This window comes from Falco biarmicus, chromosome 1 (assembly GCF_023638135.1).
Source record: "Falco biarmicus isolate bFalBia1 chromosome 1, bFalBia1.pri, whole genome shotgun sequence".
In the NCBI taxonomy this organism is placed as follows: Eukaryota; Metazoa; Chordata; class Aves; order Falconiformes; family Falconidae; genus Falco; species Falco biarmicus.
In genome coordinates this window covers 20661643-20674079 of record NC_079288.1, presented here as the reverse complement: position 1 = coordinate 20674079, position 12437 = coordinate 20661643, and the positions used below count along the sequence as shown (strand labels likewise).

At 51.2% G+C, this 12437-nt stretch overlaps 1 protein-coding gene across 1 annotated transcript; it reads right to left on the bottom strand.

Annotated features, from left to right (window-relative positions):
• Positions 1–2912: 2912 nt before the first annotated feature.
• LOC130143740 (argininosuccinate lyase) lies at positions 2913–11299 on the bottom strand. The gene is made up of 16 exons (XM_056326610.1): positions 11238–11299; positions 9720–9914; positions 8665–8748; positions 8282–8338; positions 7927–8024; positions 7233–7310; positions 6747–6824; positions 6550–6602; positions 6119–6181; positions 5786–5900; positions 5021–5105; positions 4787–4846; positions 4425–4508; positions 4142–4222; positions 3661–3767; positions 2913–3153 (listed from the first exon to the last, which is right to left on the bottom strand). Exons 1-16 carry the CDS (start codon positions 11247–11249, stop codon positions 3003–3005), a joined length of 1401 nt encoding a protein of 466 aa, XP_056182585.1. The 5' UTR covers positions 11250–11299; the 3' UTR covers positions 2913–3002.
• Between the last annotated feature and the right edge of the window lie 1138 nt (positions 11300–12437).

Genomic DNA, 12437 nt, shown 5'->3' with positions numbered 1-12437 from the left:
ACTGGGGGACAAAAAGACCAGGCACAGCAATTTGTTTAGGAGGCAAAATATTCAGCAGGACTCTTCCAGAGCATAAAAGCAGGTTAGAGATCTTTTCCTTGGGGGGACCCAGAGAAGAGTTCACTGCTTTTTGTAACATTTCAAGAGCTCTTCTGCAGGTCTGTCAGATCAGTTCCATAGCCATCTGCTGGGAGTTTCAGTAGTTCATGATCAGCCTACATGAATTCCTGGCTCAGGTGCCTTCGTGTGGTCTGTAGTGGAGCAGGGATGTAAGATTAAGTCCAGAGTAGTGTCCAAGCCACTGATCCTTCTGCCTATACAGATCTTCCTGTGGTAAGGGACAGGACTTTAAAAACTGAAATCACAATGAGTCATAGTAGGATGATGGTGAAAGTCTGGAGATACTGTGGACCACACACTCCTGTAATGTCTGTGGAGCTTTGCAGACCTCCAAAGGCCCCTTGCAATCTAAATTATTTCACAGTTCTAAGAAGAGGGTGAATGGGTGGGAAGTACCAGTGATTATGAACTACTTGTTTAAATAGGAGACTGAGATGTGATAATCTGCTAAGATTTCCTTTTTTTCTTTTTAGTTTGGCAGGGCCCTGTGTCACTTAGCACTGGCCACGAGAAACAATGCCAGACATTTGCTGCTGGGAGTAAGAGAAAAATCTCTTCCGCTGAGGCCTCTGAAGGTACTGAGCAGGAGCTAGAAGACACAAATGGGGAAAAAGAGGGGAGTGGCACAGATCAAGAAAGCTTATGGGAGGAAAAACAACTGTGAGGTGGAGATGGGGAGATATCCCTTCTTCTGACTCTGTAGGTATTAGGTATTGGTGTCACCTCTCCCTTTCTTGTTCCTTTGCTCCATCAGCTAAGGATGCATAAGTAATTTCCTGGCCACAGCTAACCTATCTGGAGAGTGAGACACAAGCACCAAAACAGAAATACAGCGGGAAGTCACAGAGCAAACACGAAGGAGCCTTCTGGAGTGGTGGTTGAAATGGGTTGAAATGTACATACCAGGAGAATAGATCAGGTTTAGGGCCAGAATAAGGGGAGACTAAGGGTTGGAGGAAGTGTTGAAGAAAGGGAAGTTTTCTGTAGCTGGTTCTTCTCCCAATGTTTAAAGCACAAATGCTACAAAAGTAGGATGAAAGCACTTTGTGTCTCCTGGGGGTGCTTTGTTAATGGCAGGGGATTTAACTTGTGGCACTTTGTATTGTGTGTTGCAGCCCTTAACCTAAACATGGTGAGGTAATGATTGCATTACTGCCATTTCCTATGTGTGTTACAGAGTTTTGCAGTACTGAATCAATAACTTGTTGCTGCATCATCATGGAGGGCAGGGTGCTGAGCAAAACACCAGCTTTAACATGCTGTGACAGAAAATAAATTGTCCATGACAAAACTAGTGCTACTGTGCTGTGGGTGTCAGGTTCAAACTGGCTTAGTGTTTAATGAAAATCGCCCCACTTTCCCAGTAGACAACTGTTCTTTCTCTACCTTTTGAATCAAGTAGCAGGCATATTCCTTCCAGAAATCACTCCAGAACAATAGTGTGGAATAATGTTCCAAGTGTTTGTTTAGTGAAATGTTTTCCCCCTGTGAAAGACACAAGATGCTGCATTCTCATTTCCCAAGTAAGGCTTTTCCTGGTCTTCATTCTGCTTATATTTTTGTAAGGACAGAAGGAAGACAGTAGATTTATAAGAGGCAGCCAGCCATGCCAGTCGCTTTCCAAGCATTCTGCCCCAGCTAGCTTGGCCTGGGTCACAGAAAGGAAAACCCTTGGGCATGCAACCCCTGTGATTTGGAGGAGGCCAAAGCCAAAGGTGGTTTTATGATGGGCTGGAATGACCTGTGGGCTGACCTGCTGACCACGTCCTGCCTAAGACTATGCAAGTTTCAGTGCCAGGTGGTGAGGAGACTTCTTTTGGCCACTTAATCCCCCCTGCCAGAAGGCAAGCAGGCAAGCATACTCCTGTGAGGAGGGCAGCAATAGCTGGAGATGTGGCATGTGTTGCAAATGTACCAGGAGCACTTTGTGCACACCCACAAGCCTCCCTCAGCACATTGTGTAGCTTGCTCTGGCACTGCTGGATCCAGCCTTGTGCTGCATAGACTCATAGAAGGCTTCATGTTGGAAAAGACCCTTAAGATTATCAAGTACAACCATAAGGCTAACACTGCCAAGCTGAACACTAAAACATGTCCCTAAGCACCACATCTACACATCTTTTAAATAGCTCCTGGGAGGGCAATTCAACCACTTCCCTGGGCAACCTGTTCCAATGCTTGACAACCCTTTTGGTGAAGACATTTTTCCTAATATCCAACTTGCAACTTGGTGCAACTTGAGGCCATTTCCTCGTCCTATCACTTGTTATCTGGGAGAAGAGACTGACACCCACCTTGGTACAACCTTCTTTCAGGTAGCTGTAAAGAGTGAGAAGGTCTTCTCTGAGACTCCTTTTCTCCAGGCTAAAAATCCCCCAGTTCCCTCAGATGCTCTTATAAAGACCTGTGCTCCAGACCCTTCCCCAGTTTGGTTGCACTTCTTTGAATGCACTCCAGCACCTCAATGTCTTTCTTGGAGTGGGGGGCCCAAAACCAAACACAGTATTCAAGGTGCGGCCTCACCAATGTCACGTACCAAGAGGTGATCAATTCCCCAGTCCACCAGCTTCCCCTCTAAAAGACAAATTTTCTGGTCTCCTGTTGTAGACAGACACTCCTTCTGCTCTCTACCTCCCAGCTCCCAAGAGCTTGGACACCCCATAATGCAGCTCCACTGCCAGGGGGGGCGGAGCCCCCATCCTTTCACACCAGTGAACATTTTCCCAAGCCTCATCAGGGCTGAGGAAGCCCAGCACAATGTTGTCCCTAAGAAGAAAGACGCAAGACAGGAGTTTCAGTGAACTACATACACCCCAGTGTTTATTAACTCCAGATTAGTGTGATAGGCACAATGCTGCATCCATGGGATCTCTCCCCACACTCTAAGCTTGTTCCTTCAGCCTCTTCAGCAGCTCCCTCAGCTGCTCGATCTGGGCAGTCACGCTGCTCTTGGCGGTACCACCCATGGCCGTGTACTGCTCCACACTGTTGACTACGTTGAAGACCTGGGCAACGTCGCTGCCAAACAGGGGGCTGGGGAGGCAAAGAGAAGAGGTGTCAGTGGGGAGCTTCGGGTGCTGCCGCCTAGCTTTACATGCTCGCTGCCTGCAGAGAGGGTGCATGAGTGGGGATGGAGCCTTTTTCCAAGGGGAAAGGCATCCTGCAACCCTACCTCTGCACTTCTAGTGCCTGCCAGGAGCTGTCTGCAACACAGCACAGAGTCATCTCCAAGGGGAGCCTGAGGAAGTTTGGAGCCAAACTTCTGGAGGGCTGGTGCCTCCAGGTCAGGGCATGAGTTCCTTCCAGTCGCTCCCAATAGCTGCTGCCCATGCCCCGCTGGGGCTGAGTGGTAGTGATGTTCAATCCCCCTTCAGTGCTTGCAGGCCCAGCAGTAGCAGCACTGTCATTCAGGCCAGGAGGATTCTGGGGTGCTGTCTGGCCCGGGCATTTTGGGGAAGGGCACCACAAGGAGGCCTGTGCAAAGGGAGGCTGATACCTGCCTGTTGAGGGAAGTCATGGCAAAATAACAGTGATACGAACCTGATGCTCTTCAGGTCATCCAGGCTGAGATTGTTGATGGTCATGCCTTTAGACTCGGCGAGGTGGACGGCCTTCCCAGAGGCAACGTGGGCTTGTCTGAATGGCATCTGCAGTGAGAAGCAGAGGCCGCAGTCAGTGACCAGGCAACTGGGGTGTTTTTCAAAGGAAAAAATGGATGTGCTCTCTTTTTTGGTTGGCTTGTTTTCACTTAGGACAATACAGTCTGAATCCGGGTTTTCTGGGATGTGAAGAGGGGAGACTTTAGGAGGTAAAACTCCACCTGTAAATTACTATCAAGTCCACCCGGCAGCAGTTCCACTACTTGGGATACATGTAAAGAATGGGTTTCCAGCTTTCGGGTTTGTTGACCCGGACTGATCATCACCTGGGGACAGAACAGAAGGCCTCATCTCAGGCCCTCGCTGAGCAGTATTCTGTATCCAAGGAAATACACAGCTCCCAGTCTCCCACTGATACTTACTCCTTTATGTACCAAGTAGAGTGCCAGATCTGATGACAGGATCTCAGGGCTCAATGCCTTCTCCATGTTCTCCTTGTTGATCTGCAGAAAGGAGGATCAAAGGGGGACATTATCATCAGTTCCACCTTGGGGACACATTAGCTGACATTGGGAACCATAATAAGCAGTGTGAGTGAGGCAGTGAGGAGCCCCCACCTTAGGACCAGTCCAGAGCTCTTTTACCCATGCCACTCACAGAATGTGTGCCCCAACCCTATTCAATAGTGGGAGGCTGGAGCTTTACCTGCAGGGTAGAAATCACTCCCGTGGCAACCTGGAGCACAGCATTCAGGGTGTCCACAACATCAAAGACAGCCTCCTTGTCCTCCTACATTAGCACAGGGATGGAAACTGCTGTGAGTCAACCTGATGCAGCCCAAAAGCCCAACAGCCCAAGCAGCCCAGCCAGCAGAGCAGGCTGGTCATCCCAGGGGGCTCCTGCTGTGCCTGGGGTGTCAACTGCAGCGTGCTGCCCCTCAGCCCCTTTCTCAGCATCCTGCACACAAGCAGGGTCTGTGCAGGGAAACGTAGTGGCAAGACTGCTCAAGAGCAGAACAGAGCTGTGTCTGCTGCGAGACATGATGTGAAAACTGACATCTGTTTTACCTGCAGATCCTTGTTGTAGGTGCTTGGAAGTCCTTTGAGGACCATGAGAATGGCAGCCAACTGCAGAGAGAAACGGGAGAGGCACTTCGTTACAGGAGAAGAAGAACATTGCCCCCGTGGAGGTGAAGAGCCGAGACTGGGCACGTTTCTTTACACAGAGGCATGAAGAAGGAACAGTCTTCAGCCATGGTATGAGCAGTTTCCCCATCCCGCTTCTTTCTTTAGCGGGCTCACCCGTCCAAACACTCGTCCAGCTTTGCTGCGGATCAGTTCCAGGCTATCAGGATTCTTCTTCTGAGGCATCAGGCTGCTGCCAGTGCTGAAAGAAAGGTGTGTGGAGTGTAACGGTGAGCAGGACCCCAGTCCCTACAGACACAGGTCATGCAACATGCTGGCCCAGCCCTCCAAAAGCCAAGCGCAGGTCCCCCTTTCCTGGACACGGCTGCAGAGCGTAGGAAAGCAGTGAACTGGGTGTGCTGAGTTTCTCAGGTCTCCCTTAGCAAAGCCTTTGGCTTTGCAGTCTTGTCTGGAGGTACCACGCAGTCCCAGCTCTCAAAGAGGAAGCAAAAATGCGGCTTCCCCCCAGGCAGCTCCATAGACGGTGTCAGCAGGCCAGCTTAAGTGTTGCTGTGACCTCAGAGAGGGAGGGCTGTGGCTGTGCCACCCTGAGAGATGAGTTGTCTGTTGGCATTGCAAGCCTGGCTAGTCAAGGAAGGGCTTTGGCAGGCATTCCCAGCCGAGGAGGAAGTTCCCTCTGCCAGCAGCTGCTGGGGAGGAGCGTCTGCTGAATGCAGACTTGACTGAGTTACCAGAATCAGAAATAAGTGATCATTACTGAGGGAGTGTTCACCCTACAGCTGCCTTTCTGCCAACCTTTTAATGCTGTGCCAGCCTTCTGCAGCTGGGAGACCCCAGCCACAGTCTCATTCTCCTAGGACTGGGATAGCTGAGGAGGAGAGGCTGAGGGAAGGGCTGTCTGCCCAGAGAGAAGAGATTTACCTATAAGCATCAGAGAGGGTCAGAAAGCCAAACTCGCTGGTACTGTAGATGATGAGATCTTCAGCCATCTTGCTAAGGTGGATCATCAGCAGGGTGGCAACAGAGAGGAATTCCACTGCAGAGAAGGCAGGAAACGAGAAGGTGAAAAATTTTCTTGTTTGCTTGACAACACAGAGATCTCTGACTGAAGTTTAAACACGAGCAGATTTTCTGTATAATTACTTCCTAGTGAGGGATTTCAGTCCCCTTGTTAATGGAGGTTAACTGGGAAGGTCTCAGACTCAAGCCTGCTTCTGAAATACCAGTGGGACAAAATGACTGAGTTGTGCTTACCCACAAAGTCTCTCTCGCTAACAGCGTCCATGCTGTTCAGGCTGATGGAAGCAAAGTCCAGCTCTGTAAGGAAGGTGATGGACACAGGAGGTCAGGCTTGGAGTGTCTGGAGCTTGAATGCATCAGGCTGCCCCAGAATGCAGGTGACTGTGAGCCCTTGAGTAGTCCAAGGAATACAGATGTACTTGAGGGCTACACTGCCTGGGGTCTTTGTTATTAGCCCAGGCAGCCAGTGAGCAGCTGACGTGGCTTTTCCTGCTCAGACATCATAGGCATTGCCCTGTCTCATTGCAGCAAAAAGCCTGATGAAAGAAAGGCTTTTGCTCCAGACAGTGTGTTCCGATGCCATTGGGAGCCATGTATCAATGCTTCCCTCCCTCCCAGATATTAGAAGTAGCCCTATGCCACTCAGTACATAGGGAGACATTTACCACTACGCAGAAGTTCTCTATCAATTTCCAGTGGGTTGCCAGCCAGTGCACCGCTGCCAGGGAAAAAAGAAACTGAAGTCAATCAATATAATCTGCATATCCCAACCAAAACTGAGTTCTACGAAGCCAGGAGGGCCACTCTGAAGATTTTGCAGAGCAAAGAAAGGCCCAGTAATTACAAAACCAGTGGACTTTACCTTCCCAAAGGCAAGACATTGATCCTCTTCTTCATCTCTCCCAGGCGCTCAGAATCACGGGTCAGAGCAACAGCATGGCTAGGAAAGGACATGACAGATGAAGCACACGAAGTCAGAAAATGTCACTTTCCTTCCCCAGAAGTGTGCTGCCATGCCTAGAGCCTGGGATCGCCTCTTGAACAGAAGAGGCTCGAAATGGAGCCTAGGCACTAAGGCCCTTTGAAGTGGAACAGCTGGTATCCATACAAGATTCTCCACCCATTAGCTAAGGTATAACTGTGGCCAAAGGTTGGAACATACAGGGCGTCAGCCTCCGCTGCCCACCCAGTGCTTGGGAGTGCCTGTTCCAGTTGGCAGGGTCACCTCTGGTTTGCCACCACCCCCGGCTGCCCCTCAGAAGATGATGCTCCCTCTTGTAGGCTCCAGCTGAGCAGGGCCCTGAGGGTGGAGAAGGCTTCCTCCAGCCAAGAGTGAAAGGTTGGTTACCTGAGCAAGAACTGGCTCCATCTGATGGGCTGAGCTTTCTGCAGGTGGGTGTAGCCAGGCAAGATAACATCAATTTCTCTGCATGTGAAAGGAGAGAAGGAGGTGAGCAGCAGCTGCCAAGACAGAGGGCAATGGCAGGAACACTCCCGGGTTTCCTGGCAAGGTCGCAAGGAGAATATCTTTGGCCTGTGGTGTTTGGAAGTTGCTCTTGCTCTTCCTCTCCCTTTCACCTTTCCACCTAAGCACACTGGGTTTAGGCCTCGCGATCTTCCAGTGTGGGTGTCTGCCCTAGGCCTCCCTGGAAAATTGCCTGGTACAGTAATCCCTCTGTGGCAGGCAAGGATTCCCCGCTCCACCACCATTGGGGAGCGTGGTTTGGGAGGAGGAGAGCTACAGGGAGTTAGCAGAGCTTTCCTCAGACAGAGCAACTTGAAACACGCTCAAGTTCCCCACTCCTTCAGATGGATTTGGTGTTGGGCAGACCTCCAACCTCAGCTCCTTTGCCAGAATGGACTGGGGGAAGAGGCAGGTCTCTGATGTGGACTGTGGAGGAGCCCCGTGCTACCACACACCGCCTGCCTGTACCTTCCTCCACAGGAGACTGCTGCTGCCCTGATTGCTGCTAGTGAAAGAGCAAGGCCAGAAGTCTCCTGCCCCAGCAAGGCCAAGGCCGTGGATTTGCAAAAGGACTTACATGGCAGCGCGTTCCACCAGGGTCTTAATGAGTTGCAGGAGGTGAGTGGAGATGACAGAGAGGGAATTCTTCATGAAGAGCTTCAAGTCAGTCACAACCTGTATGTGGTTGGCCACAGTTAGACAAAGCAGAGTGTGACATGCATAGCGACTGGCCACTTTTACTGCAAGGTAAACCCCTTCTTGTGCTGTGTGATGGGAAGGTGCATCTTCCTCTCCTCATTTGGTCGCTGTGATGTGGTACTGTCACTAAACCTTGCTCTCCAGGAAGAGAGCCAAAGCCCATTCTGATCTGAGGTCTCCTGAAGTGAGAGGGGAGGAGTACAAAGGAGACAAAAGAACGATTGTGTACCCACCTGATCATTCCTGCTTCTTCCAGTGTGCAGCTTTCCAGCTATGTCTCCGATCAGCTCCTGAGGACAAGAGGAGGATTTCTATCGGTGTCTATATTCTAAGCAGGAGACTCCACACAAGCAGACCTGCTCCCTGCCTGGAAGGGACTCAGCTGCAGGATGCTGTGAGTAGCCATGGGATCTCTTCTGGGGAAGGGCAAGTTTGGGTTCTGTGCTTGTACAGTGCCTCTTCCACTCAAGGGGTCTTGGAGACACTTGATTGTGCACCTGGGGTTTTGGTGCCACAAGGTCCAGAGGCATTTCACAGTGGGGCAGAGGCACATGCACTCAATGTCAGGCAAATCTAGCTGCAGAGGAACGGGAAGAAGAGGTTAGAGGGCCCAAACCTTTAGTCTGCGTTCGTTGGCAGTGTGGATATCCTCATCGGTTTGGGTCACCACAAAGACTCCTTTCGACCATTCCTCAGAGATCTACAAAGATCAGCAGAAACACCGGTCAGCCACTACAGTTACCCTGCTGGGGGCGGGGGTGGAGCTGTAAATGTCCCCAGCAAATACAACTTCTGCCATCCCAATGGAAGTTAAAATGTTAAGTCTCACACAAGCTCTGGCATTCCTGTTCTTTCAGGCCAAGGCTGGCTGCTTGGCTCTGTCCTGATAATCTATACTGCACTTGATGGGATTCATCTCTCTGCCCATGGTGATCCTGCAATGTTATGGCTATAGGAGGATTTAAGCATTGCAACCAAAAAGTGAGCTGACATGTCAGTGATTGCTTTAGCATTGTCCATCAAGGTTTTCCTATACAAGCATTGTATGGAGTCACCATTGTCCATGGTGGGTGAGCAAGAACAACGGATATTTTTAAAAAGTGCTTAGCTGCTGACTTCTCTTCACCCCTATACAATGCTGTGCATTGCTTCCTACTAACTCGGGCAGCCAGACTCTAAAGGACCCCAAGTGCCAGCAGAAAAAGAATATTTCTAATTCATGCTGAAACGATTCCTGGTGCATGTTCAGTCTGAAGAGGATGGATGGGCAGGTCACCCTGAGCACGCTGACCGAGGCACCAGCACTGCCATAACAAGCATTGACAATGTGCTCATCAGGGCTCCAGGCTCTCACTGGGGCTTGTCAGCTGGTTCACATCCTGCTCTTGGGCTTTGGTACCTTTAGCCGGATGCGATTTGCGTATCAATCCCCTGCCCAGAATGTTTCCAACAGTACCAAGTGCAATACACGTGGGCCTGTCATGCCTATGATCTAGGACAGCATTCCCTTCCAGGAAAGCACCTGGGCACATGCCTAGCTCTAAGGAGTGGGATGTGGGGACATTGAAAGCTGGTTTTTAGCACAGCCGCTGAGGGAGGCTACTACAGATGCTGTCAGATAAGGAGCCATTCATTCCAGCACACGTGACAGTTTGTGAAGGAAATAAATACCTTTTCCAGGCCACTCAGGATCTTCTCCAGCTCAGTTTTAGATAGGATCCCAGCCTTCTCCAAGGCTTTGGCATAAGCCATGCTCCCCTGGATATCAACTTCAGACAGTCTCTGATCATAGCTAATGGAAGCGCTGAGCATCTCCATGACTGGATCTGTGCTTCCGACAAACCTTCCTCCCAGCATTTTATCCCCCTATAAGTAATGAAGAGTCACGTTTGAAAGGCTTACCGATATATCCCCTAAAAACCAGATAATGTCCTTCCCACTCCTTGTCCATGTAAAACTGCAGACGTACTCAGGAATGTTTTTTTCAGTGTGTACCGTTGACCGGAAAAGCCCTGGACTTCAGAACCTTTGGCAGGTAGTTTTAGGGGTGGATATCACATCACTGTCACTAGCATTTAGCCCTTGAGCGGTGAGGTCTGTCTCAGGAATCCTCCAAGATATTTTACCTTTGAGGGCTCTGCAGGGATTGTGTCCTGTCTGTGGAAATGATTATCAGGGCAAGAAAGACCAGCATGGATCTCTCTTTTGAGGCAGCTGCTGATCACTGGCTCTTTGATAAGTCTCCTGATAGGGGAGAAAAGTAAGGGAATCAGGGTTGTAGTGAAAGCTAGTATCTACTTTTACTTGAAATAATAATTTTTAAAACCCTCATCTTTTAGGGAGACTATAAGAACATATTCAGCTGACAAAGAGCTGTGGGCCAGCGCTAGCCACATCCTCTACAATGCTCCTGTAAGTACGAAGTGTTAGAAGTTACAGTTTGAAGCATCTCTGGAGTCGATGACGTGCTTGCAAGCTTTGGCATAAAATTAGCATAAAACTGGTTAAGGTACAACTGCAGGAAGGGAGGTCTGGGTACCTTTCCGTATTACAAATGTTCGTGTAAAATGGAAGGGAAGAAAAAAACCCCACGGCCCCAAAGACCCCCCAGAAGGGCTGGGAGGCAGCGCCGCCGGGCCACCCGCTTGGCTACCATGGACAGCGGCCGGCCCGGCCGGGCGCGCCCGGGAACCCCAGCACCCCCCGGCCCCGGCCATGGGAACCGGCGTGCTGGGGAGAGCCTGCCCGGCTCGGGGTGCAGGCATGGGGTGCTGGGCGTCGAGCTTGGAAGGAGGTTGGTCAGTAGGAGCTTCGGGGAGAGAAATCATGGTGAAAAAGCCAAGCTTTGCAGCTCCTCGCTGGGAAACTGGTCCCCTGGGGTGGATGGCAGAGGTGCTGGGGTGTGAGCGGCCGGTGCGGGGGGGCGGGGCTTGGATGGGGAGCGGGATCTAAGTGTATCTTCACTGCTGTGGCTTTTCGGCAGAATCAGACAGAGGTGGGTCGTCGGAACTATTGCAGCAAATACCTTTGCTGTCCCCTTCTCCACTTACAACCCAGGAAAACAAATCAAGTAGAGAAGCACCCGAATGAGTGTGGCAGGTTGCAGCGCTGGGGTTATCACGCTGTTGAGCTCGCGTTTACCAGAACACCCCGAGACCACCCCACCGGAGAAGCAAAGTTCACCCTCACCTCGGCTGCCATTTCGGACGACGTTTTGCTTGTTTGGGCAGCGATCCCGGCAACTGGTGCAACCTGCGGAACAGCGAGGTGAGGTGAGGTGAGGCTCTGCCCCGTGCCGGAGGGGGTCCCCGGTGCCGGAGGGGGTCCCCGCCGCCCGGCCGGCCCCGCTCACCTGCTCCGCAGCGCAGCCCCGGCTGGTCGCTCGCTGCTCCCCGGCCCCGCCGCCCCGCTTTTACACGCCCCGGCGCGGGGCTGGCGGCTCGTCCCGCCCCGGCGGGGCGGGGTGTCCCCGGGGCCGGCCCCGATCCGGTCCCCCCCTTCAGCCCCCTTCGCCCTTCCCACCCCTCTCCGGCCCCTGCTCGCCCAGCGCACGATTAGCGAGTCAGGGAGAGAAGTTTCTTTGGCGGCAGGGTCGCTGCAAGGAGGAGGGTCGGGAGAGATGCTCTAATCTTGCTTGTAAGTGAAGTTATTGGTGTAGCTGTAGGCAGTGTTCCTGCAGTGCCGGAGGGTCTTGTGTGTGGACAGGTCAGCTCCGTTTCTGGGAATATCCCTGTACTGAAGGAGCCGCATCACTCTGTCATACCCCTCTAATGAGCAGTTGTTGATACGAAGGTAATTGATATGATGGCTGGATCATTATTGCCCCATCCCCATTGCCACCCCAACAAACACAAGAACAAAAAGAGATGAGAATTAGTTTCTCTTTCCCGTTTCTGTGTGGATGAGACTTTTCATCCCACTTGTAAGGACACTGTGGCTCCAGCTTCGGGACTTCCCGGCTGTCACCCATTGCATGGAGTTACTCTTGCCAAGAGGCTCCTGTGAGCCTCAGACTGTGGCTGTGGGGTGTGAGGTTGTGCACTGCAGCCTTGGCAAATAGCCGATATCTTAGACTCATCAAACCCTAAATATCATGGAAGTAAAGAACCTATTTAAATTACAAGAGAGCTTTGGGAGCAGCAACCTGGAAAACCAAGGCTCAGCACCAATTTCTCATTAACTCCTCAGACACAGCACTTTTCTGCAGCCACTCCACGGAAAGCTGAATGCGAGAACACTTGCCTTACCAAGTGTACTAATACAGTATAATATTTTTCCATCTGCATGGTCCAAACCTTTCACAGAGCTCAGGAAACATTACAACCTTCTTGTCCACATTTTAGTGGGTTATTTTCTTCCCTTTAACTGACCCTCTTGTTCTTTTCTACT

What these genes read in the sequence shown, in the direction of transcription:
- LOC130143740 (XM_056326610.1), bottom strand. An exon ending in CTGGTGGAACGCGCTGCCAT is followed by an intron (nt 7,311 to 7,926) that starts GTAAGTCCTTTT and finishes TTTCACATGCAG; the next exon opens with AGAAATTGATGTTATCTTGC. An exon ending in GATGACCTGAAGAGCATCAG is followed by an intron (nt 3,154 to 3,660) that starts GTTCGTATCACT and finishes TTGCCTCCCCAG; the next exon opens with CCCCCTGTTTGGCAGCGACG.